This window comes from Myotis lucifugus, unplaced genomic scaffold (assembly GCF_000147115.1).
Source record: "Myotis lucifugus unplaced genomic scaffold, Myoluc2.0 scaffold_2, whole genome shotgun sequence".
NCBI lineage: Eukaryota > Metazoa > Chordata > Mammalia > Chiroptera > Vespertilionidae > Myotis > Myotis lucifugus.
The window spans coordinates 6,203,978-6,231,277 of record NW_005871050.1 but is presented as its reverse complement, the minus strand read 5'-3'; the positions used below and the strand labels follow the sequence as shown (position 1 = coordinate 6,231,277).

The 27,300-nt window shown below is 39.6% G+C and overlaps 1 protein-coding gene across 1 annotated transcript in view; it reads right to left on the bottom strand.

The window, feature by feature from the left end:
• Positions 1 to 27,300, bottom strand: part of GPC4 (glypican 4) — a 120,175-nt gene that overhangs the window by 22,938 nt on the left and 69,937 nt on the right. Inside the window, exon 2 of the mRNA XM_006082079.3 lies at positions 18,947 to 19,105. Within this exon, the coding sequence (XP_006082141.1) occupies positions 18,947 to 19,105 (159 nt within the window). The remainder of the gene's footprint in view (positions 1 to 18,946; positions 19,106 to 27,300) is intronic.

The following is a 27,300-nucleotide window of genomic DNA, read 5'->3' as shown; positions in this document are numbered from 1 at the left end:
GTCTACAACATGAAGTGTCCCAGAACTTTATGCTGCAAGAATCTAAACCAATGTTAATAATGCCTCCTAATTGTAACCTGACAATAGGACAGGTGTTTTCAAACGGTGTTCTTTTATTTGAATACATTTTTTTAGTTCTCTCCTCCTTATATCCACATGACAAGTAAGAAAACTGCCTGGGAAATGCTTGAAGCCAAGAAAAATAATGAAACACACCAAGAAGCAAACACATAATTTTTCTGAAAATTAGGTGTCCCCTTGTGTCACTGGTTCAAATTGGGGTATCCAAGTTGACCTTGAGTTGCTAAAAATTCATACAGTAACATCATGAGTTTTTTCTTCCGGTGAGGGTAGAGGGAGGGAAAGACAGAGGGAGAGGGGGAGGGGGAGGGGAAGGGGGAGGGAGATGAAATGCATAACAGATTCAACCAATATAAAGACAATAGGGAAAATAACTGAAAAAATATATAAGTATACCACATTATTTCAGACTTACATTTTGCCCACCACATACCCACAACATATGTGTTGAAGATTTTAATCTCTTAAGTACAAATTGCAAATTAGTTTCTCCTGAAGCTTTCCTCAGGAAATTCAATGAAGAGGAGCTAACAGTGTATCTGTAACATTAATCGTTCTCAAAAAATCTATGCCTGGTATAAAAATAAATACCTCATGATATCAAGTTTTTAAGTAGGAAATGTAATAAATACCAAAGCAAAATATAAGGACCACATCAAATAAGAAACTGCCTCCAAGTGAACATGGAGCAGGAAACAAAATATGATGCCTCCTTCAAAGCCAGGAGAACATTAGGGAGCTTATCAAAATGCAATAGCACTACAAACCATTCTCTGTTCATGGTGGGTGGGCAACCCAGAGGCTGAAAACTTATTACAAATAGTTTCTTAAACCTGGACTGAAAACACTGAAGCCTTTTGGAGGGAATGTGTGTGACTTTCCTCACTATCAAGAGATTCCACACCTATGCCCCTGTCTCATCACCATGTGGTTCATGAGGCTTGGAGCTAAATTCATAGTCCTTTGGGCCCACCTTTTCAAACTATGTGTGTTTTGTCTATTTTTTCTTTCTTTTACCACTTGCCTTTTATTTCCTATCTTCAGAGAAAGGGAAATTGATTCCCTCTGAAGATTAAAAACTAGGCAAGTCAACTACTCCATTATCCCCATCACAAGTGTACAGCTTGGCATTTTTACCAATGTTTTCTCCCTGGAAGAAGGACAGAAAGTACAGAAGGAGCTGAAGGAACCACATGAAAAGCATTATTCAAATCAGGTATCTGGAAAGGTCTCTGATTCTCTCCAAAATCCCCAGTGGTTCTCAAGTGTGGTCTAATGATGGGCATGCATCAACATGACAAGGACATGTGTTAGAAATACAAGCTCTTAGGCCTCAGCCTAAACCTACTGGGAATCAGAAACCCTGACCGTTAGGCCCAGCCATCTGTGACTCTGCTGCACCCTAAAGTTTGAGAACCACTGCTCTAGTCAATGAGACGTCTCCCATTTTACCTCTCACTTGCAATGACCACCAGCTCAGGCAATGAGCTGAATGTGAAAAATTCAAGTAAGTGTTCATGTTTTAATTAGTGGAAAGTGTCTTTGTAATGAATTGGGTTTTTTAAATTTTTGGTTGCAATCATGAGTGTGATTTGTTCATGATGTTTTGGGGGCAAATTTTCTTGTGTGGAATTGTCTCTCAACTAAATGTCAAATGCAGGAGGCATGTCTCTGAAATTCAAAGTTGGGGAGTCTCAAGGTGACAAAAGAGACCATAAAAATCATCTGGTCCACTTTCCACCCCTTGCTTGAATCACCAGCATCCTTGTTAAATAGGGCTGATTTTTGGGGGACATAAAAGAAAGCACACTTAATTGTGTTATTACATGCCCAGTATGTTGCACACATAGACAGCTCTCACATAATGGAAAAATAGAGTGTGGTCATTGAGATCAATGTGCAAGTTTTATGTCAACCCAGTGCTATTAATATTTTACAATATAAACACTAGATTCCAAGGGCAACCATAGGTCCTTCCCTATACAGCTGGTCCCAGACTTACAATGGTTTGACTTACAATTAACATTATGGTGTTGCGAAAACAATACATATTTAGTAGAAACAGTATACTTCAAATTTTGATCTTTTCCCATGATAGTGATAGACAGTACAATGCTCTCTGGTAATGCTGTATAGTGGCAGCAAAATGATTTTGCCCAACTTTAGGCTAATGTAAGTGTTCTGAGCACATTTGAGGTATGCTAGGCCAGGCAAGGATGTTCAGTAGGTTAAGTGTATTAAATACATATTTGACTTAGAAGATCTTCAACTTACAATGGACTTATCAGGATATAAGTTACTCCACTGTCAGTTGAGGTGCATCATATTGTATTTATATTATATTATATTATATTATATTATATTATATTATATTATATTAATTATATTATATTATTATTATCCTATCTAATAAAAGACAAAAAGGGTAATTAACCGTACCTCTGCTATGCTTCCCATTGGCTAATCAGGGCAATATGCAAATTAACTGCCAACAAAGATGGCGGCCGGCAGCCACGCAGCTGAAGCGAGCAGGAGGCTTGCTTGCTCCAGTGATGGAGGAAGCCAAGGTTCCCTGCCTGTTGCAGCCCAGCTCTGAGCCTGAAATCAACAATGTTTCAATTATAGAAGCTAAACAAACCCCAGATACCTGCTTTCAGCCGGCAGCGGCCTCAGAGCTGGGAGCGCCAGTGACGGCAACAATGTTTCAATTATAGAAGGTAAATAAATCCCAGAATAAAAAAAAAAAAAAAGAAAAAAAGGAGAGGCTGGGAGCTTCAATCGCCAGCCAGCCTGAAAACGGCCCTCAGCCCCTCACCCAGACTGGCCAGGCACCCCAGTGGGGACCCCCACCCTGAAGGGGATGTGACCAGCTGCAAACAGCCATCAGCCCCTCACCCAGGCTGGCCAGGAACCCAAGCGGGACCCTACTCTGATCCGGGACACCCTTCAGGGCAAACCAGTCAGCCCCCACCTGTGCACCAGGCCTCTATTCTATATAGTAAAAGGGTAATATGCAAACTGACCCTACCAACAGAAAGACTGGGAATGACTGGTCACTATGACACACACTGACCACCAGGGGGCAGATGCTCAATGCAGGAGCTGCCCTCTGGTGGTCAGTGCGCTCCCACATGGGGGAGCTCTGCTCAGCCACAAGCCAGGCTGATGGCTGCCAGTACAGTGGTGGTGGTGGGAGCATGTCCTGCCTCCTCAGCAGCACTAAGGATGTCTGACTGCAGCTTAGGTCTGCTCCCTGCTGGCAAGTGGACATCCCCCGAGGGCTGCCAGGCTGCCAGAGGAATGTCTGATTGCCATTTTAGGCCCAATCCCCCAGGGAGCAGGCCTAAGCCAGCAGGTGGTCATCCCCCGAGGGGTCCCAGACTGTGAGAGGGCACAGGCTGGGCTGAGGGATCCCTCCCCACTGTGAGTGCACAAAATATAATGTAATATAATACTAGAGGCCCGGTGCACGAAGATTCGTGCACTGGAGGTGTGGGGGTGGAAGGGGGGGGGGGTCCCTCAGCCCGACCTGCACCCTCTCCAATCCGGGAGTTTCTGTCTGTCTTTGCAATCATATGAGCGAATTGTCTGAGACCCCCTACCCAGTTTGTTTTGTTGCTCACAGCATAATAGAGGCATTTTTTTTCTTTGCTCCATTAGTGGAGATTTCCTGGAAGTTTTAGGATATCTTCCCTATAATTTTTCCTAGATACTGATTTTACTTATGTCTCTCACCTTTGCTTTCCCTCCATCCCCAACTGCAACAGTAACTTGCTCCAGGCTCACTTTGTTCTAGTGTCTAGGACAGGGGTGGGCAAACTTTTGACTCGAGGGCCACAATGGGTTCTTAAACTGGACCGGAGGGCCGGAACAAAAGCATGGATGGAGTGTTTGTGTGAACTAATATAAATTCAAAGTAAACATCATTACATAAAAGGGTACGGTCTTTTTTTTTTTTTAGTTTTATTCATTTCAAACGGGCCGGATTTCAAACGGGCCGTAGTTTGCCCACGGCTGGTCTAGGAGATCCGTCTGCCACCAGAACTACAATTCCCAGCATTCCTGGTGCTCCCTGCACTCTGGGTTTTCCCTGACCGAGGGAGCCACATCCCCCCAAGCTGCTGGCTCTCCTGCTCTGCTCTCTGTCCGGTGACCAGTGACTGGTGACTGAGGGAGCCATGTCCCCCCAAGGGAGCGACCGACGGAGCCACGTCCCCCCAAGCTGCCAGCTCTCCCACTCTGCTCTGTATATGTAAATCACCTGCCATCTTCATCGAGTTAATTTGCATAGTCCTCATTGGCTTGTGGGCGTGGCTTGAGGGTAGCAGAGGGATGGTTAATTTGCATGTTTCTCTTTTATTATATTCTATTAGAGGCCCGGTGCACAAAAATTTGTGCACTGGGGGTGGGGGGCTTCAGCCCGGCCTGTGCCCTCTCGCAGTATGGGACCCCTCGGGGGATGACCACCTGCTGGCTTAGGCCTGCTCCCCGGAGGATTGGGCCTAAGATGGCAATCAGACATTCCTCTGGCAGCCTGGGCAGCCTCGGGGGATGTCCACTTGCCAGCAGGGAGCAGACCTAAGCTGCAGTCTGACATCCTTAGCGCTGCTGAGGAGGCAGGACAGGCTCCCACCACCACCACTGTACTGGCAGCCATCAGCCTGGCTTGTGGCTGAGCAGACCTCCCCCTATGGGAGCGCACTGACCACCAGGGGACAGCTCCTGCATTGAGCACCTGCCCCCTGGTGGTCAGTGTGTGTCATAGTGACCAGTCATGCCCAGTCATTCTGCTGTTAGGGTCAGTTTGCATATTACCCTTTTATTATATAGGATAGAGGCCTGGTGCATGGGTGGGGACCGGCTGGTTTGCCCTGAAGGGTATCCCGGATCAGGGTGGGGGGTCCCCACTGGGGTGCCTGGCCAGTCTGGGTGAGGGGCTGAGGGCCGTTTTCAGGCTGGCCAAGTCCCCCCAGTGACGGAAGCTCCCAGCCTCTCCTTTTTTTCTTTTTTTTTTTTATTCTGGGATTTATTTACCTTCTATAATTGAAACTTTGTAGCCTTGTGAGGAGCGAGGAGCCGGCCAGGGTGGGCGGGAGGGAAGCTTGGCTTCCTCCATCGCCAGGGGCAACCAAGCCTCCTGCTAGCTCCAGCTCCGTGGCCACGGCCCACTGAAAGCAGGTATCTGGGGTTTATTTACCTTCTATAATTGAAACTTTGTTGCTTTGAGTGGAGCTCAGAGCTGGCCGTGGCAGGTGGGAAGCTTGGCTTCCTCCATCATTGGGGCAACCAAGCCTCCTGCTTGCTCCAGCTCTGTGGCTGCTGGCCGCCATCTTGGTTGGGTTAATTTGCATATAGTCACTGACTGGCTGGTAGTCATGGCTTAAGGTGTAGCGAAGGTGCGGTCAATTTGCATGGTTGTCTTTTACTAGTGTAGATTACATTATAGGCCCAGTGCACGAAATTTGTGCATGGGGGAGGGGTGTCCTCCCTCAGCCCAGCCTGCATCTGATCACAATCCAGGACCACTGGCTCCTAACTGCTCACATGTCTGCCTGCCTGACTGCCCCTAACTGCCTCCCCCCGCCAGCCTGATTGCCCCTAACCGCCTCTGCCTGCCAGCCTGGTCACCCCCAACTGCCCCCCTCTGCTGGCCTGGTCACTCCTTACTGCCCCCCTTGCCGGCATGGTCGCCCCGAACTGCCCCCCCACCCCCCGCCGGCCTGGTTGCCCCACGCAGCTTGCTATTCAGTCATTTGGTTGTCCCTCACTAACCCCCCTGCCGGACTTGTCGCCCCACACAGCCTGCTGTTTGGTCATTACTGTGAGGGTGTCCCAGACAATTTGCATATTCCTCTATTATTGGTATATATTATATTATATTATATTATATTATATTATATTATATTAAATTGGTACATATCATTTAGTGTAGAAATGAGATGTTGAGAATTATTTTACTTGTGCTTTCATGACTCATTTAATAATAATTCTGAATACTCACCTAAATTTCTAATGAATGGCACATACAGCCGTACTGGTTTTGAGGGTGGGGCAGAGGGGCATGTCAACCTTAGTGTTAATTTAAAACTTCAATGAAATATCATAGTTCAAAGTGCTCCAGGTCAAAGAACCACTGAATCAATGAACATTTTATGGAAAAAAATAAAGTATTCTTAGAGTTCTTCATTCAGGTGAAGGGCCTATGAAGTATAAAAGAAATGATCTAATTAAGAGGATTGATTTCAAATTGGCATTCCCTCTGTGGTACACCACCATGGACCTTACTTTGTTTCCCATGACTCAAATTCTGTCTAGAAAGTGTGTGTGTGAGCGAGAGAGATATTAATTTATACTTTAAGAGATTAGCTTGGTGCTATATACATACTAAATTCTAATTCATTTAATCATTCATAAAATTAATTTCCTTTCCTTCACATTTTAAAAGACTCTTTAGTGTGGCCATATATATTACAAATATAAAGATAATTTGAGTGGACTACATATAGAAATTCTGTAAAATTGACCTAAAAAGTTAAAGTCTGGTCATCTAATCACTCCACATGGCTTTACAATGATTAAGTATGTACTGAATGGCTATTAATGCCTCGAATCAAAGCACACAGTTTTACCATGCATCTTAACCTTCCTTTCTAATCAGACAGTAATGAAAATTTCTAGAAAGACAAATTTCCTCCATCCAATTCACCTTTACTATACTGCCACTCTCCAGAAATGGCTTTATGAGTACACCAGAAACTTTTAAAGCACCTATAAAATCCTTAATCCTTCACTTCATGGAGTAAGTTTTAAATATTCATCTGAAGCACCTATGGACATCAACAGAACAAAAGGCAAAGGACCCAAAGGGCTCAAACTCATTTCACCTTAGACTTATTCTTACTGACCCTGTTAAATTGGACTAGTCTACCTGTGCTTTTTGCCTCAGAGACATTTTAAGGATGGCAGACATAATTTAAATTCTAAAACCCATACCAATTAGGTACAATATCAACCAAAGCATAATTTGCTATAAGGAAAATAAAAACTTCTGTATCGGTTCCTCCTAACAAATAAGCAGCTCTCCGATGTTCTTGTATAATTCTTTCACATCCTGCTCCCTCATTTCTTCCTGACATTTCCTTCTACAATGAGGACTAGAACACAAATTAGACATTCAGGTCATCAATAGCAAATTCACTAATCGTTGCAATGCTCATCTCCACCCCCCCCTTCAGAATTTAGGATTAGAGTCAGATCTTAACTGCTAAAGAAAAATTGTGTAGACCTGAAACACCTAGCAATCATCCCTTCATAATCATGCCTGAAGCCAATTATAAGACACATGGTGGCTAAGAGAGAACTCAGCCAGGAGCAGTGTAAAAACCAGAGTTCCACAACGATCAGAAGCTGAGTTAATTGGAAATTAGATCTCCCTTGCAGCAACTGCTTGAATTCATGAAAAATGCTGCTCAGGGAGTCTCTTTTAAGTGATGGTATTGGTGTCTGAAAAGAGAGTCAGAAAGGAGATAGTTTACAAGCATTTGAAATATGGTGTCTGTGATCAGGGTTTATTTCCCTTTCAATTTTCAGTTTGGAGGCTTAATAATTTATGTTCTAAGGATCAAGCAACTGCTACTCCTAGGGCTCATGAATGAGCACTTAAAGTAGAGATGGAAATAAACACTGTAGCATGATACATATCTAAAGCAGCATTACATAGTAGGAAAAGCATGGGATTTCCCATTTATGAGCCATATGACCTTGACTGGACAAAAGATTTAATCTCTCTGACTCTCTGATGCCTCATCCATAAAATGGAGGTGTTACTAACTCAGCTCATATGGATAATGCCTGGCACACAATAGATGCTCAATAAATGGACAGTATTCATAATACATGAGGTGATACTGTCAGCTTTAGAGTTTATATCTACAATCATTTAAAAATCTCTTAAGGGTGCTTTTTAATCTTTACTGGTAGAGTCAAATATTATCCATCTGTGGGGAACATAAATTAAGCCAAAACTGCTGGAGATCAGTTAAGAAGACCCAAGGCCTTATAAAACTGGGAGCAATTTAGCTAAAGGAAATGCTTAATGGCTCTTGCTTCCAATGCTGTGCAATGTCCCAGACATCTATGAGGGTGGGAGCAAATACTGAGTGAAAAATACAGAATAGAGAAATGTCAGCCTAGAGAAGAGATGTTACATTATATTAAAGAGACAATATCAAACACATCACACACACACACACACGCATATATATATAGTGTCCCCCAAAGTATATATACACTTTAACAGCTGATAGCTCAATTTTGAAAATGAAATGTATTTTAATAAACAATGCCTTATAATTATTCAAAGTGTGTATATATTTTTGGAACTATATATATATATATATATATATATATATATATATATATATAATCAGGGCAAAGGATTAGGCAAAAAAATTAGGGAAAGGAAAATTAAGAATTAAACAGCAGGTCAATTTCCAATCCTGTTCACATATTTCATTTGCATACTACATTCTTTGCCAAAGTCAGCTCAATATAAGGGTTGAACTAAGGTATTGTAAGTATTTTCCAGCTCTAAAAGATGATTATGCTTAATGTCAATACTAGTACCAATTTAACACGAGAAAAACTAGAGTGAAAAGGCAAAACTTTTCCATATAAAAGTTGTTTATTTAAATATCCTGTCTTAAAAAAAAAAAGAGGAAGAACATCCTGTACTTCTGGAACTTCTATCCTCAGCCACTTGTCTTGCATCAAATAAACATCCAAAATTCTTAAAACAGATCAAAAGGCCCTCAGTTCTGCTATTAAATGCCATCAGTTACTCAGTTGTAAACAATTGACTGCCCATTGATTAACTAACTAGAATGCATTCTAGAATTAACCCGTGACCTTTAGAGATTGGAAGCTGTTTCTATTCAATCCATTTGCTTGGTGCTATAAATTATCACCTTGTATTTACATTATTAGGAAGCTGTCTTTTACATATAAAGATTAATTTCCTCTTTACTTACTGTAAAGGCTGTATTTCACAGCCCTGGTGTGGCATGCAAACATTAAGTTACCACATCAACAAAATTCCTGAGAAAAGCAGCCTACTTGTAAATGCTACAAATCATACTTTTCACACTGTTAAGAACACTCAGAGTTATGCCCATCCATTTTTTTCACCCAAGATCAAGTACTTAATGAAGAACAGGTAACATAAGCATCTACAAATGTCTTGCTTTATTGGTACTGTATAAGTTTTTAACACCAACTTTCCTTTATTTGGGCATAATCTCAATCCTCAAAAGTGCCTTCTAGGGTATGGAGTACTAATAGAACATGTAGTTGATTAATGTTCATCAACTGATAGAACATTAATAGATCTTTCCTAGTATGACAAGACAACTGCTAGCAGCAGCACTTAGGGGCTTTTAACGTATCATATCATTGGTGGGATTGCCCGCGATCCCACCAATGCAGGAACAGTCCTTACTTCCCAAGAATAATTTTATTAGTTAATGCACTTTGCATGTTAAAACTTTGCATAAGGCAATCAATGTCTATCTTTCATGGCTCCTGTCTCTTGCTAACTTGGCTAACAGGTTCAGCTTTCACTGGACTCCATTCCATTTCTACTAAGGGTACTTTCAGCACCAGCTACCCAATTCACTATAGTACACCCATATTCCCTCACATTCAAAAGTGCCAAGAGAAGGCTGAGGGCATGTTTCAGTAAGCTAGGAGGTTGAAGCAGCCATTGCAAGTGTTTTGTACACTAACCTGTATGTGATCTATTATATGGCCTCATATACAAACCTCATAATACAGTCGATCTGCTCATGATCTAATATTAAGAGAAAACCAGGACACAAAATAGCATAATGTTATCATCCTAATTTGTGTGTATGCATGTATATTATCTACCTGCACAAAAAGATGCTGTAAATACAGTGGTAATGAGTTGAGTGTTGGGAACATATCATATCATTGGTGGGATTGCTCGCGATCCCACCAATGTAGGAACTGTCCTACATTGGGGTAATTTGTTTTCAATATAGTTTTCAATTTTGTTCACTCTAATTTTTGAGTAGTATTTTATAGTCAAAAAACATATGTCCTCATGCTTTCAAAAATAACTTTATTTTATCTTTACTCTAAATTCAACTTAAATGCTGGAGGCTTCGATGCATTTTCCATACTTTTTCCAAATTGTCTATGATGAGTATTGTGATACTTAGGAAAAAATTCAAACATTTTTTTTAAACCAAAACAGTTTTTACATTTTATTTTAAAAAATACAATTTTTCCTATTAAGTATTCCTTTCAAATTGTAGCAATTTGAAAAATATGGAAAGTAATGAAAAAATATAAATCACCTCAAATCCCACCATTAAAAAAGAGCAACAATGGTTCATCGAAATTTCTTCCTGTCTTTTTCCTATGAAGATATGTACTGTCACATGGTTCAGATCGTACTGTATTTATACCCTTTTCTCATATAACACTGCATGCTTAGCATTTCTTATGTGGTTAAAAATTCTTCAGAAACATCATTTTAAACAACTGCATATTATGACACCATAGGGACAGAAAATGTAATCAACATAAGACGTATAATAGGCTGATTTCCTATTTTCCTTATTATAAACACTGCTGTGATAAACATCCTTGTACATAAATCTGTATACAGATCTTTCTTTTCTTGAGATAAATATCTAAAAGTAGAAATTACTTAATGAAAGGGTATGAACATATTCAAAACTTCTGGCACATTGCCAAACTGACCTCCAGAAAAGGTGGGCCCATGTATCACTCTCCCTATTTGAGTCGCATTTATTACAAGAGTTTCAATTGCTCTGCTAATTCTTTCAAGAGAGAGGTAATGGAGATGGGCAGGGACAATGAACAAGAAAAGCCTGACTGGCTTGGGAATCTCTCAGTCAATCAGTTGGAGTCAGTGCTAGATCAAATAAGCCCTTTTCTTTGCCTGGACAGACAGACACATGGAAAAAGGGTGGGCAGAGGTGAACAACAACTGTCTCAACTCCCAGGCTCAAAGTGCAATGAACCAACAAAGTAGATAAAAGCAGTTCATCCAAAGCTCTTCCATTTATTTACTTGCTTCCAAACAGATCAGCTCCTTCTTGCTGATACCATGTCTTTTTAATAAGTCAAAGCTAACAGCAGTGGCCCAAAGTGAAAGTGCACAGGGCTCCCTGGAAGCTGCACAAGCATTTTCAATCCGATGAAATAGCCAATACTAGAGCCACAATTGGTCACACTTCAGATAACAACTCAAAAGGCAGAAAACCTTTGTCAATACAGAAATGTGTGTGTTTTGTCTGAGCTCTTGATTTGATTACAGTAAGCTGGCATCGGCTCATTCTCATCAACTTTCACAGATTATAAAAAGAATTAGCAAAAATACCCAGCATTTTAGTCTCCTTCACATGGAAGGAAAAGAAAATAGAATTGTAAAGGAAAAAGTAGTAGTGCTTTCCAACTAAATCAAAGAACATTAGCATGATCTAGAAAGAACATTGCATTTGCTGGAAGGCCAGAAGGCCTTATGTCTTTTTCTGTACTTTCTTAGCTACTCATCCTGTGAAATGTTGCCTGCTGCACTATAGCAGAAGTTTTTAAAAAGCAACAAATTTTAAAAGGATGTTTTAATGAGTGAAATCTGAGGTGAGGATTAAAAACCAATCCTTTGTATGTGTGCTATACATTTCTATGACACATTTATTTTACAACTTTTTTTAATGTGAAAATCTCCCAGGAGGTCTTGGTAAGTCAGTATGGCCATGCAAAGGACAATGATAAAACCATGTTGCTAAAAAATAGTTAAGATCAGGGGTCATAAAAATTCCACAAATTTAAGCTTAGCTAATGGCCATAAAACTTAGTTGGATATATTTGTCTTTTAAGGTGAGTGGCCAGCTCACTCCCAGTGATGTCATTACTTTCATGGGCATGTGAATTCTAATGCCTTCCACTCACTGAGCCTCCACACTCGTTTTCTTGGTGGCCTAATGAAGTAATGCCCATTATGAACTATGGAAAAATTTTAGTCAGTGATTAAAACACAGATTTGGCTAAATCTGAAGAGTGCTTCATGTTCTGCCTTTGTGAAATGAGAGAAAACAAGGGAGCTTTAAGGAAAGGGTGGCCACTCTGATTTACACTTGGCTCATGCAGATAGATGGAACAGACAATTATTTCTTTTATGTGCATTGTAAGCTAATTCAGAAAATTTCTACTATTATGCAAGTTAACAAGCTTCAGGCTCCCGGGAGGGTTTTCAAAGACCTGGTGAAAGTAGCGGAGAGTTCAGAAATGATAGGAGGAAAATAGAGAGTACCATGCAGACGGCTAATTAACATCTTGCAAGACCTTTCACTAAAGCAGCTGGTGTAGTCACATGTTCAGAAGATTCACAGAATTTTTAGAATTGAAAGGGTCTTAAGAGAGCATCTAGCTCAACCCCCTCATTTTATGGATGGGAAAACTGAGACCAGTTAATTGCCTCAGGTCACTGTGGGTTCACAACAGAACCAGGCTGACAATTCAGTGTGCTCTGCTTCCAGACCAAAGTGACTACATTTGGCTTCTAAAATGACAAAGTTTTCCCAATGGACTAGCACCTGACAGTTTCCTTAACATTTATTTTAAGATGCAAAATATCTAGTAAACAATTTGATTGGGGAGTTGTTAAGCAATTATATATCTTTGTAGTTGTTATATAATTATGCCTCTTTTAAAAACAAGTCTCTCACAAAATGTGACATTTTGGGGTGGGTCTTACATTGCAGCCCAAAACATGGATTATGCCCCACTTCTATTATTTCTATTCCCTTTGCCAAGCAATTCTTTCAAAGACCCCTGAACTGAGTATCTGATTAGCATATTCATGAGACAACTGATTCAGCTATGTTAATTAGCAGTTCTACTTTAAAAAATACATTTAAAAATCCCAGCGCTGGCCAAGAGGGGGAGCAGCTAGCTCTGTCACCACCATTTTTAGGCTCTATGGATGGTAGTGTAGGATGGTAGATTTCTGGTATTGAACATCTAAGTCAAAATGTGAGTCAAAAGATTACTGTGTGGGAAAGAGGTGAATCTTTAAACTCAGAGGTACAGGTTTAAAATACGGGAAACCTGAGAATTTTGTTGCTGCCTAAAGAAGTATTCTTCTGTACTTCACTCAGGTCTGAAAATGCATGTGTAGAGGGGCATGCACATGTGCACACACACAATTTATAACTTAAAAACTAATTTATAGAATTATAGTCTCTTTAGGTATGCAAACAATAGAAACTTAAATGTGTAGAACAAAAACAATGACCTTAGAGATAAGGGATATGAGATATCTGGCTCCAAAATGCCACAGCTGACTGGAGCTCATGGAGGCAGAATAATGTAAAACTGGGAAAATGGGATAATTTCTGATTAAAGAAAGTTAATTCACTAAAAGCCTCCAAGCCTTATTTTATTGAAGAGTTTATAAAAATTAATTGTTCCTGCCTTAGAAAAAGTGGTACCTCATAAACATGGCTAGAGTTTTGATGATAGAGGAAGCTGCATGGGCTCAGGGTCAACACTTTGGATTTATACTGTAATCTTGGAGATAGCAATACATGCCCTTTTGAAGTTGCTTGACCCTACAGGTTTCCATGTATCCTTTTGCTATTTTCTCATACTTGTCTTCAGGCTTCTTTGTGGTGCCTCACTGCCCACATCCTGGTTCTCCAGCTGCCATCTTGTTACTCTGACCTACTTCCTCTTTTCATTCACAGCAATAACCCAGGGTTTGGCTTTTATAATGGCTTGGACAATTCTTCAACCAAAGCACCCTATCCTTGAATTTTTGAAAGTGAAGACATCCCCTATACAATTTGACTCAACATCTTTAGGCCTTGAGGATTAAAAGTCAACCAATCAATAAATGCAAAACCTACTTTAGGATTATGGTTTGTTGGATACCAGTCAGCTGAGGTTTTACCGTAAAAGTATTTAATTGTCTTAGAAAACCTAACTTGGAAGAATTATACAACATATCCCAGCTCTGTTCTGATCTCTAGAACAAACACGTTTCAGCAACTACTTCAAAAAAATAATCTATGCTTACTATCTTTATTCTCAATGCTATGTTTTAAATTAAAGTCTGAAGAAACACACTGGCATTTCATAATCATTTTTGTGACCAGTTTGGAAACTGATAAAAAGTGTTAACACATTTATTGAATGTGAAGCCTGAAAGGAAAGGGCAAGAGAAACTGTTTTTCTGTCCTTTTTTCAAAAACATATGTTAACACTTACTGGATGGCTTTTTAAAAACTACACATTGAAATCATACAAGTAATGCTATAAAACCATGGGGAGCGAGTAGGGGAAAGAAAGCTAAACCAGCAGGCTTATAGACAAGAGAGATCACTGTGAGCGCCACACTAATGTCTAATAAGAAATGGGGTAACTTGGAGGTGGCGGCCTTGGAACCTGAAAATAGCTTTATCTGCACCCCATCATGCTACCAATAGGCTAGCCATTTCTAAAGAGCAGGATTTTTTCCTTCTAAATTCCATCTTAATTTCTAATTTCCTTCTTAATCACTCAAGTAGTAATTTTTAATAATCAGCATCTCAAGTTTTCTAAGATGACCATCTGATTATCTTTCTAAGTTTTATCCTCAAGTAAAAGAAAATGCTTTGGTTACTGTCTTTGAATGAGAAATGTCATAGTTAAGAGAATACCATTCTTTTTAATAATCATACTAGTAATTTAGTGACCAAGAGAGACAGAGGCAGTCTAATAATGTCTTTTGCCAATAACCTTGATCTTCTTGTGATGCTAACATATTGTTAAATATACCTTACAGTCCTGTGTGTTGGGAGGTATGGAAAAATTATTTCCATCTATCCTGGGAAAGGAGAAGATAAAATTAAGATTAAACATAACTTTGCATACAATCTGCATACAAAGTATTAGAAAAAAATGGGTACAATATATGGTATGCTACATAGAAAAAAATTAGTTCAACTACATTACAACTAAAATATGCTTTCATGATCTAGCCTGGGAACCCAACTAACACTTATTAAATCGGTTATAAGTTTCAAATAACAAATCTGAAAACCAATATTTGAAATATAACCTGTTCTTTAACTAAGGACTGCCTTCTATATCAAATCTAATTTAGTCCAGCTTCTCACCATGGTAACGAGCCCTTTGCAGAAATACTCAAAGACAGTTCACATCTTAAAAATTTGCCTTGTACTTCTTCACCACACATAATGTCAAGAAACGCATGCATCAAAGGTACTATGTAATTAGAATGGCCTTTAAAATGAGCACAAAGAAAATCACTCCTATTAAAATTAAATCTACCTCATCATAACAATCTTCACACTGAGTGAACAGCGCCAAAGAAAAGGATCCTGAGGTGTTTTGGACCCCATATTCTAGTTTTTAAAATCCTTTATATGTAACATTGCTTCAGATATGATTGAAGTGCTTCTCAATTGGCTCATATTGACTATTTTTCACTATTAAATAAAGTGTACACGTGAGAATCCATGTTTGGCATAGAGGATTGGAATGGGTTTGGTTGTGGCTTTACATGGATAGACTAAGCCAGAGCACCGCTAAAATGAGGCCAGGGAAGGAGATCAGCTTAATGAAGACTATAGTACACTTGCTACCGCTGGGCTACTGCTGCATGGAAACTCAAGAACTGAGTGTTGATCCTCTCTGTGTTCTACAGAGTTTCTACGAATTTTAGTTATCTTTGGGGAACCATTTTGAAATTTAATTTGAAGTCCAGCATCTGTATAGATGCCTGCTTTTTATTAGGAAAAAATTTTTTTAAGTGATGTGCGTCAACAACACTATTCTGTGTTCACCCAAGAAAAGAAATAAAAGCATTTAAATTAAACTACTTTAATCTATTTTTGGCTCCCTGTGACCATATTTCCATAATGCCTACCATACAGATTTTAGTGCATCCAGAAGGATTCTAGCAATAAAGCTATAGGGCTAACTTGCCCTTAGGATCCAACAAGAAGGGACATCTTGAGAGAAAACTTGAACACTGAGAGAACAGAAGAGCTCTGAAAAAGCAATTGTACAAACTTAAATATCACCTCTTAAATGTGACATGAATAAAAAGTGTAAAAAGAGGAGGAAGCAAGATGGTGGCATAGGTACACACCTGTACTTGCTGCCATGCACAACCACATCAAAACTACAACTAAAAGACAAAATGGATATCAAACACAGGAAGGCTGGCTGAGTGGAAATTCTACAACTAGAATGAAAGAGAAAAGCGCATTGAGACGGGTAGGAGGTGCGGAGGTGCACAAGTGCGGAGGTATGGAAGTGCGCGCGGAAATGGGCTGGCAACTGGGTGCGCTGTTGTCTTTTTCAATCAGGAGGGAGATACAAGTTCCCAAGTGCTCTGAACTCCAGTTCTGGGCAAGACTCTGGGGATCCCGACTCATATGGGGAGAAACTGGACTGTCTGGCATCGGGACAGGAACGCGAGGGCGGCTTTCTTGCAGAGGTGCTCGCAGCAATCATTGTTCCTGCATGGGGCTGCAGGACACAGAGACCCGGGGACCTCTCTGGGGCAGGGCTGACTGGCAGCCATTGCTGTTTTCTCTGCCCTGGTGATTCCCTGAGACCCCACCCCACCCAATTTACAACCCCACCCAAGCTGTGAGCAGAGGCTATTGCATATGAATGGCCTGTTCTTTTGCAATCTAAAACCTAACAAACTGCTGCTGGGTCAAAGAGCTCCAAAGCTTCCAAAAGAAGGCCTAAGGCTCAACAGTAGCCTGCACTGCATCACAGCTGGGCCTCATCTGGTCACTTACAAACCCCAAACAAAGAGGAGGAATCTGCAGATCTCTCTGTAGCTCCTGCTGGGTGGGCTCAGGCAGTGACTGACTTTGCACCTTCTTGGAGATCCAAGAGCCAGTGTACCCTGTGGTCAATGTGAGACCATAACAAATTACAATTCTTCAAATCCATAAGTGATACACTCAAGGGGCTGATTGAGTGAGCACCAAAGCCCCACTGAAGTAAGTCCTGCCCCATAAGGGTGTCTCCAGCACAGCAGTTCTCCCATTGTAGACACAGCTAGTCCTCACAGCCAATTGTCCTGCTGGTCAATTCCTCCCAGTGATACCAACATCAATCAAGGCTCTACAACAAGACTGTGCACACAGCCCACAAAGGGGTGCACCAAGAGTGTCCACCTCAGGTAATTAGGGAGGCTGAGACACTGGGCCCTATAGGACACCTCACACACAAAGCCACTCTGTCAACACAGGGAAGCAGCCAAAATGCGGAGACAAAGAAACATGTCACAAACGAAAGAAATGGAGGAAAGCAAACTACTGGATATAGAGTTCAAAACCACGGTTATAAGGTTACTCAAGAATATTCTAGAAACCTCTGGGAAATTTAGTGAGACCCTCAAGGATATGAAAAAGGACCAATTAGAAATTAAGCATACACTGACTGAAATAAAGAATAACATACAGAAATCCAACAGCAGACTAGAGGATCCCAAGAATCAAGTCAAAGACTTGAAATATGGAAAAGCAAAAAACACCCAACCGGAAAAGCAAAAAGAAAAAAGAATCCAAAAATATGAAGATAGTGTAAGGAGCCTATGGGACAACTTCAAGCATAGCAACATCCGAATTATGGGGGTGCCAGAAGAAGAGAGAGAGCAAGATATTGAAAACCTATTTGAAGAAATAATGACAGAAAACTTCCCCTACCTGGTGAAAGAAATAGACTTACAAGACCAGGAAGCACAGAGAACCCCAAACAAGAGGAATCCAAAGAGGACCACACCAAGACACATCATAATTAAAATGCCAAGGGCAAAAGACAAAGAGAGAATCTTAAAAGTAGCAAGAGAAAAAAAGTTAGTTACCTGCAAGGGAATACCCATATGACTGTCAGCTGATTCTCAACAGAAACTATGCAGGCCAGAGGGGAATGGCAAGAAATATTCAAAGTGATGAATAGCAAAGACCTACAACCAAGATTACTCTACCCAGCAAAGCTATCATTTAGAATTGAAGGTCAGATAATGAGCTTCACAGACAAGAAAAAGCTAAAGGAGTTCATCACCGCCAAACCAGTATTATATGAAATGCTGAAGGGTATTCTTTAAGAAGAGAAAGAAGAAAAAGGTAAAGATAAAAATTATGAACAACAAAGTGACAACAAATACATATCTATCAACAAGCGAATCTAGCCCTAACCAGTTTGGCTCAGTAGATAGAGTGTCGGCCTGCATACTGAATGGTCCCAGGTTCGACTCCGGTCAAGGGCATGTACCTTGGTTGAGGGCACATCCCCAGTAGGGGGTGTGCAGAAGGCAGATGATCGATGTTTCTCTCACATCGATGTTTCTAACTCTCTATCCCTCTCCCTTCCTCTCTGTAAAAAAATCGATAAAACATATTTATAAAATAAAATAAACTTTAAAAAAAAAACAAAAAAACAAGTGAATCTAAAAATCAAGTGAATAAAAAATCTGATGAACAGAATAAACGTGAATATAACAGAATTAGGGGCATAGAAAGGCCTGACAATTCTCAGGGGGAAGGGGGTGTGGGGGGTGCAGGAAGAGACTGGACAAAAATTGTACACCTATGGACGAGGACAGTGGGGGGGTGAGGGCATGGGGTGGGGTAGGAACCAGGTGGAGGGGAGCTATGGGGGGAAAAAGGGGGAACAACTGTAATAATCTGAATAATAAAGATTTATTTTTAAAAAAGTGTAAAAGAACTTGAGGAACAAAGCAAATGTGAATGCTCACTTGGACCAAAGTTCCAATACATACCATCAAACTTCTTATAACGGGAAGCAAATACGGCTTGCAAATGATTGCACTGTTCGGTGACCACACTTTTGAACTCATCTTTACTTTGCAGGCTGTACTTCTCCTCCATCTCTTGAGAGCAGCAGGTATAACCCTGGGGACAGATCTTCAAATGATCACCTGAAAGATAAAGTGTTGGACACTCAATTTCCATCATCGTTCATCAGGTTCAAGAGAGAAGAATTTGATTTAGGTACACAAATTCTGCTTCATTTTCATCTGTGAGGTTGCTGCTAAGGCCTAGGCATCTTATGTATGGAGGTTTTCATTAAAACAAAAATATTCAGCCTGGCCAGTGTGGTTCAGTGGTTGAGCATCAACCTATGAACCAGGAGGTCACAATTCAATTCCTGGGTTGTGAGCTCAATCCCCAGTAGGAGGTGTGCAGGAGGCAGCCAATCAATTATTCTCTCTATATATTGATGTTTCTCTATCTCTCTCTCCTTCTCCCTTCCTTTTTGAAATCAATAAAAATATATTTTAAAAAGAGCAAAAATATTTATTACCTTCTTGGAAAAATAAAATAATAAAGCCACCTCCAAAAGACAAAAGAGCTTTCCAATCAGGAAGTGTGCTACATCACAGGAACACCAGTGTGGCCAGTAAACAGAGTATTATTCAGTATCAACCCATGTCTCTTTTATAATTCTTTATGATTCTATGTCTCAAATCACACAAATGAGACATAGTTTTTCTAGCTTTGGGAGTTTACACTCCAAGAGAGGGCACCATTAATGAAGAAGTATTTATAAAATGTGACAACAACCAAAAACTGAATGAATATATGAGAAATAGTTATACTTGGAGGAAGTAATAGGATAAGTGCATTTCAAGAAGTTATCAGTCAAGCAGAAACAAAGGGAATTCATGCTGGATAATTTGAGTCTATGATAAGTCAAAGGATGATATTAAATGATCTTTAATTTCAAGATTTTTCTCATCCAGCAACTTCTGTGCAGATGTTAAATATTGTATTGACCTTATGATTCTGTGTAGCCATTCATTCCAGTATAGACTAATGGTTTCCAATAAATAATCTTTATGTAGTGAAGGAATCCTAAGGGTCAAGAGAAATGTCAAAGGCGCATCACTCTACAGCAGCTTAACTCACAAAGTATCTCCCCTTCCCCTAATCCAACTGCATTTTGCTTGTGGTTTAGCCATAAGGGGCTGGAGGATTGTGGGTGTTTTTTTAAATAGATCCCAGAGTTCACCCACACATTACTCCTCCTATCACAGGACCAAAATTGTGCTTTGAAGAAGCCATACTCTCCTTCATAATGACCAAGAGATGCAGTGCCACTGGAAAATAAATCCACTAGGTACTTTATTCACTCCAATATTAATTGGTGTGGTATAGATACCGTAGTACAAATGTTTACAAGGATTCACTTTCACTATTCTTTCTGCTATTGCTGTCCATGTTCCATGTAAGACAAATGGGATCTGAAAAGAATCAAGATCTCAAGAACTCAAGAATGAGTACATTGAAGACACTTGAGCCTGCCAATGGTAAGCATGTACAATAAATAAAGGGATGAAGAATAAAGAACAAATCTTTCTAACAACACTAATAACCATGGGAATTGAACATGAGCTGGCCTTTGCTGTTTATTGGCTATGTGTGCTTAGAGCAGTGGTTCTCAACCTTGGCTGCACATTAGAATCACCTGGGAATCTTTTTAAAATCCTGATTTATGGGCCACATCCTCCAAAAATTCTGTTTCTTTGTTATGGGTTGAGGCCACAACATTAGTAACAAAGAAAACAATTTCCGGAGGATGAGGCCCAGAAATCAGGATTTTAAAAAGATTCCCAGGTGATTCTAATGTGCAGCCAAGGTGAGAACCACTGGCTTAGAGGAAATAAGTCTTCACCTAAGATAGATACCAAAGTGGCTCAGGGTTGGAGGTAGGGTGGGGGTGTGTGTGAAACTACTTTGGATACAATTGAGCTGGCAACTTATTTGACTAATACTAGGATTATCAACTGCACATATACAAGCATTATATAATCGTATATACTCCTGATCATTCTTCCTTCCTGGCAATTAAAAAGTGTGGAGAATCTTACTGCCAGACAAAATGGGTATGCAGCATTAAAGGACTATTTAAGAAAGGGGGTAAGGGAAACAATCTTCAAATAACTTCTTCATCCAGAACTGCTGGAAGTCTTTTTGGCATTTTAGAAACCCTTGGTCCACAGATAATTCAAACAAGAAAGGAGGGAGGGTAGATTTTGTAGAAGAATTAAGGAGCTGTGAAGTTTTAGAATATCTTAGCTCTCATCAGTGAAAGAAGAAGGGTTGCCCTGGCCAGTGTGGCTTGGTTGGTTGGAGCGTCATCCCATACAACAAAAGGTGCCAGGGCACATACCCAGGTTGTGGGTTGGATTCCAGGTCAGGGCATGGCAGGAGGCAACTGATATCTCTCTCTCTCTCTCTCTCTCTCTCTCTCTCTCTCTCTCTCTCTCTCTAATAATGATAAAAGTCTATTTTAAGAAAAGAAAGAAGAAAGGTTGCTAAGGCTGTTTTCTGGAAACATCTTTGTTACAACCAAAAACAAAACTCCCTCCTTCACTGGCTTAATGAGTTCACAGCAGGCCTTTGGTACTAGTACATAATATAATTAACAGAGAGATATTCAGTTGTCTCCTGGTTTCAAGATTGAGGATTTCCCCCAATACAGTCTGAATACATAAAATAATATGAAGGGCCCCAACTAGTTACAGTGTTTGCTGCAGCTGTACTAAAAAATCCATATCACAGTCACACCCCACATAGAATTGGAATGCTCGGTATAAGGACTTACGACACACAGGGCTATTTAAACAAATTATAATAAGGGAACAGCTACTTTTTAAGGTTATCACAGGCTAAAGTTCATCACAGGCTGATTTTCAAGCCCCTGCAAAGATTCTGTTGTGAAGTGCACTGGATTTCCAAGGTAAAACAATTCAAGAATTTGGAAAATAATATGTTCACCTAGTCTTAGCAGGGTTCACACATATAATAGTCACTTATTGGATTTTATAAAAATAGGTTTCTAAATCCAAGGAAAAGCACCCCTTTTTCCACCCCCCAATGCATACATGCACAGACACTCGACCTGAAGCCAGCAAACTCTAAGAGACAGCAGGAAAGAATAATGTTCTACATTTAAGAAGGTGCTAGACATTGAAGGGTTTAAACTTATCCACAGGAATTTTACGTCAAGGAGACAATCTTCAAAAACAGGTAACAACAATAAAAGTTTTACTGGTAACCTGCTGAAAGTACACAGCACCATTTACACTGGCACATGTAAAGAGCCCAGCAGGGCCCATGTACCCCGCCCTTTATATATCCACCAGAGGCCCTTAGCAGGACCTTATGGAGACCTGCTTATATCTGAACACTGGAATACATCGCTGTTTTGGCAATACCTAATAAAAAAATAAAAAGAGAGCCCACTTTCATTTTAGAGAGAACACTCCAGGAAAAAATTGTCTAATGGTAAAAGGCTTGCCCTGTGCAAAGGATGACAACAGGGTAAATACTTGGCTAATGCTTCTGCTGGCAAAGTTGTCTATCCCTCGGTGCAAACATGCTAACTCCAACACTCAACTTTTGCCCATACAGCCTTGAACACACCACTTACTCCGCCTGCATTTCTACTAGGTGTACCCGTTAATAATGCAGATTTTTTTTCAATAGATGGAGTTACACTTATGTTGATATATATGCAATTTGATATGTATACTATTTTGTTGTATTGCTCCTTCAGATTATCACTTGTTCCAATCGATGGCACACTCACTTTCTGAGCAGCACTCAGAAATGTACGAAGTGAAAAATTGGGTCTCTGAATGGTCTGCCTCAAAACAAAAAAAGTTCTATTGGGACGGTATCCACAAATTACCTGAAAGATGAGGGAAATGTGTAGCTAGCGATGGACATTACTTTGAATAAAGCACTTTTGATGTTTCTCTTGAAATTATTGTGTTTTCTTTGATTACAGTTAATAATGCAGATTAATCATTAACCAGCTAATAATACAGATTATTAACTGGTTAAAAATGCAGATTATTAACCAGTTAATAATACAGATTAATCATTAAACTGGCTAATAATGTGGATTAATTATTAACCGGTTAAAAATGCAGATTAACTATTAACTGGTTAAAATGCAGGTTAATCATTAACCGGTTAATAATGCAGATTAACTATTAACAGGTTAAAATGTGAATTAATCATTAACTGGTTAATAGTGCAGATTTTGTGATCCAAACTTTCAGCAGCACTTTTCTTCAAAATAAAGTAATGAATTAAAACTTCCCGCAAATGCTCTTTTTTTGGCACAAAATTCAACATTTTAAGCGTAAAAATATGATGTTAACACCTTCAGAAAATTTGACATATGAAGTTTTGAAGCTTGTTGTCAATACAACAAAAGAGCATACATATCAAATCACATATATATCAACATATGTGTAACTCCATCTATTGAAAAAAATACGCATTAACCGGTATACCTAGTAAAAAGCATTACTTGAAAATGTAATTTGACATTCTTGCCAAAAGCTTTGCTGAAACACATGCAGTCCAGGACACACTTGTGAATTAAATCCCAAGATACACTTAGGCTACTGGGATTCAGTGCCATGACCAGATTCTGCTCTTGAGAAGCAGAAGGAGGGAAAGGGGGAACAGGCTTGGTGCATTTGAAAATGGAATTATAGCTCCACATTTGGTAAGAACTGGAGCAACTAATTTTTAAAAAATATATTTTATTGATTTTTTACAGAGAGGAAGGGAGAGGGATAGAGAGTTGGAAACACCGATGAGAGAGAAACATCGATCAGCTGCCTCCTGCACACCCCCTACTGGGGATGTGTCCGCAACCAAGGTACATGCCCTTGACTGGAATCGAACCCGGGACCCTTCAGTCCACAGTCCGACGCTCTATCCACTGAGCCAAACCGGCTAGGGCTTGAGCAACTAATTTGATTCTTAAAACAACTATTTCTATTTTAATCACCCAAAATGTTTATATTAAAAGCCAGGGCATACATTATTTGAAAGACATAATAATACAGATGTTTGAGACTGCTTCTAAAATTCTGTGCCTGAATGAGAAATGTCTTTTCTTTCTGGAAATCTCTTTTCTAAACCTGGTGATCCTGTATACTTCTCATTTAAAAAACATTTCATTTTTTTTCTTTATGCTGAGAGGGTTGAGCACAGAGGCAATGGAATCCGATATGGGACAAGTAGAGAGCCACTACAGAAATGGCACTGGGTACATGTATTTTTTAAGGGACCTAGGTGACTCTGATACAACCTTCCATAAAAATTATTACTTGAAAGGCTTAAACATTAGAGCCACAGAAGAGCAGGTAATATAGCTCAAGTGAACAGTGAGTTATGATCCACACCTAACATTTGTCTCCTATATTTTCCTAACTCAATCCCCTGCTTCTATGCCCAATGCTGTGTAGGCTCTCCATGTCTCTCTTCTACTCCCTTAAAGCTCTTCTGTTTCCCCCTCTTTTATTCTACCTTTATTGCTCTTTCTTACCCTACTCCACCTACTTCTTTTAACTGCACATAACATGAAACCAAAGGATTTTTAAAAATTTGTTGTACTTGTTGAGAGTTCCTGTTCTAATTTTAAAAGCAAGTGAATTGAATGCTTTATGGTTTTCAAAGGAAGCACCTAAATAAAGTTGTTTTTAGTACATGGCTCTTGATTAGTTTTTTCTCTTTGTGGGTCAGTGGTCCTCAAAAGAAAAACAGTCCCCTAGCCCTGTACTAGGAGGCTTGCATGAGATTCAATGAAGCATGCTTTTTAAAGCTTAACTCTATGGCATTAAAAAAAATCACTCGAAAGAGCCATACTTTTTTTTTCAATCACACCAGCTCTATATAATTTCTCTTTAGTCTTAATATCAAGGCCTGAGTTTTCAAAGCTAAACAAAGATAATCACAATAAATTCCTACTCAATCCCGCTGAGTGTGTATTGGTTCTTTTTATTTTTTTTCAGCACTTCAAATCAATAGTTAAAGAAGTAGGCATTGAATATGTGGAATCTATTCCATCCTTTACCAGGGCTCTGTGGTGAACAATCTGTGGAACTGTGCTTTGTCATTTTATCTCATTTAACGGTCTCACCAAAGGCTGGCTCTGATGTATAAACGGGATACAGCTAATGCCCATTAATTTTTAGTTGCTCATAACCCACCTTCCCATAAAAATTGTTGGTTGCTGTTAGGTTCTCAGGCCAGCCCTCAGCTTATTTACTATCAACTTTACAATTTTAACCATAACTTACAACCATTTCTACAGCTCTCTCAGAATATTCATTTTGCAGTCCAACTAGATGCCAGGGGGGAAAAATGTCTCTCAGATTCGTACACATTTTCAGGGGATGGGTGATAAAGGAATACTTGTAGTTTTCATTAAGGTGTCAGATTTCTGGAACTGTAGGAGATAAAGTAAATCTCTAGAGATTACTCTCCCAGAGTCCTAAATGGAGGAACCAAAAACCTTCATGGGATACAGTGGCAGAGAACCCAGGCTTGCCTGCACCGGCATGATTTGTAAGACACACCCCAAATGATTTCATCAATAAAGCAAGCAAATGCCTCTGGTAGATAATAGAGACACAAACTGCACCCTAAGGGTAAGAGCAGCAGGGAGGGACATCTGAAAAGAACACACTGAAAAGCACTTTGTAAATTGCAACTGTAAGAGACTATGATTTTTGCACTGGCCTTTCTTGCGGAAACTTAGTGTGCCTCACCTGGGTTTTGAAGAAAACTTAGCTCTTTAGGAGGGGTTTTTAAGAAGTTAATTTAAAAGCTTCCAAATACTTAGCACTATCTGGATCTTTCCTTCTGCAAGGCGAATGACTGCCTAGGGATGAAAAGACTGATCTGGGGAATCGGGAATACGGGTTTGAGTCCCAGCTGTACATGATTCACTGTGGGCTCTTGGGAAAGTTACTTACCCAATGGAGCCTAAAAAGTCCTATGCAAACAAGGAAGCATTATGTAAATGTTCAAACTCTGCAATTGCAAAACAAAGACAGAAATGAAGACCATCTATTATACTTTGATAAGCTACTGAGGCTCTCCATGAAGAGACAACTTGTACTGAGAGGGGCCAGGAGAGCAGCATCTTCTCTCTTCCATGTATTTCAGGAACATATCTCATTGAAGACAGATTTTAGGGTAGTAAATACAGCCAGAAAAGAAAACATGATCAATTAGTTGCTGGGTGGAATGCATAAGTGATGGTGAAATGATGACAACTAAGCCAAGACATTGATCTAAATGCCATCACAAGCAAAGCCTGGGGAGCCTAAGCAGACATGATGACAAAATATAATGTGTTATTCTGGGTGGGTACAGAAAAAGACATTATAGGAAAACTAAGGAAATCAACAAACACATGCAAATGGTGAGAGCAGCATTATTCATAATAGCCAAAGGTCCAACAATGAATAAACAAATTTTGTACAATTGAATATTACTCATCCATAAAAAAGAATAAAGTTCTGATACAGGTTACAACACAGCTCAATCTCAAAAACACTATGTTAAAGGGAAAGAGCCAATCACAAAAGCCCACATATTATATGATTCCTTATATTTAAAGGCCTAGCACAGGTCAATGTATAGAGAAAGCAAATGGATTATTGTTTCCTAGGGCTGAGGGGGCAGTGTGGGAGTCAGGCTAATGGGAAGTAAAGGGGGATGGTTATAGTTAAAAGGTATGAGATTTCTTTCTGAAATGATTATGTTCAAAAATTGATTTTGGTGAGGATGCACAATACACTAAAAGCCATTGTAATTAAATGGTTTAATTTGGGGGGGGGTATGAATTATATATCAATAAAACTGTTAGTAAAAAAACTAAGGTATGGACTTTAGTTAATACTAATGCATCAATATTGACTTATCCATTGTGACAATGTACCACACACTAATGTCAGATGTTAATAATAGGGAAAACTGGGTGTGGGGTCTAGAAAAACTCTGCTGTCCTTCCATTTTCTGTAATACTTTATCCTGGAAGAGTTAGATTATCAAAAAAGCAGTTTTCAAAGTAAAAAGAATATGTGGGGGCCTTGGGGGGATAAGGACACATTTGTAATATCTTAATCAATAAAGGGAAAATAAATTTTAAAAAAGATATAATTCTAATATTGGGAAGCTATATTAAGCTATTAATTGAGGGGGTGATTTTATTAATCCCTTGATTTCTACTTTACTTTTTTATTTTTATTTGCAATGAAAGTAAAACAATTCTTTGTCATTGGTCTGAAGAATT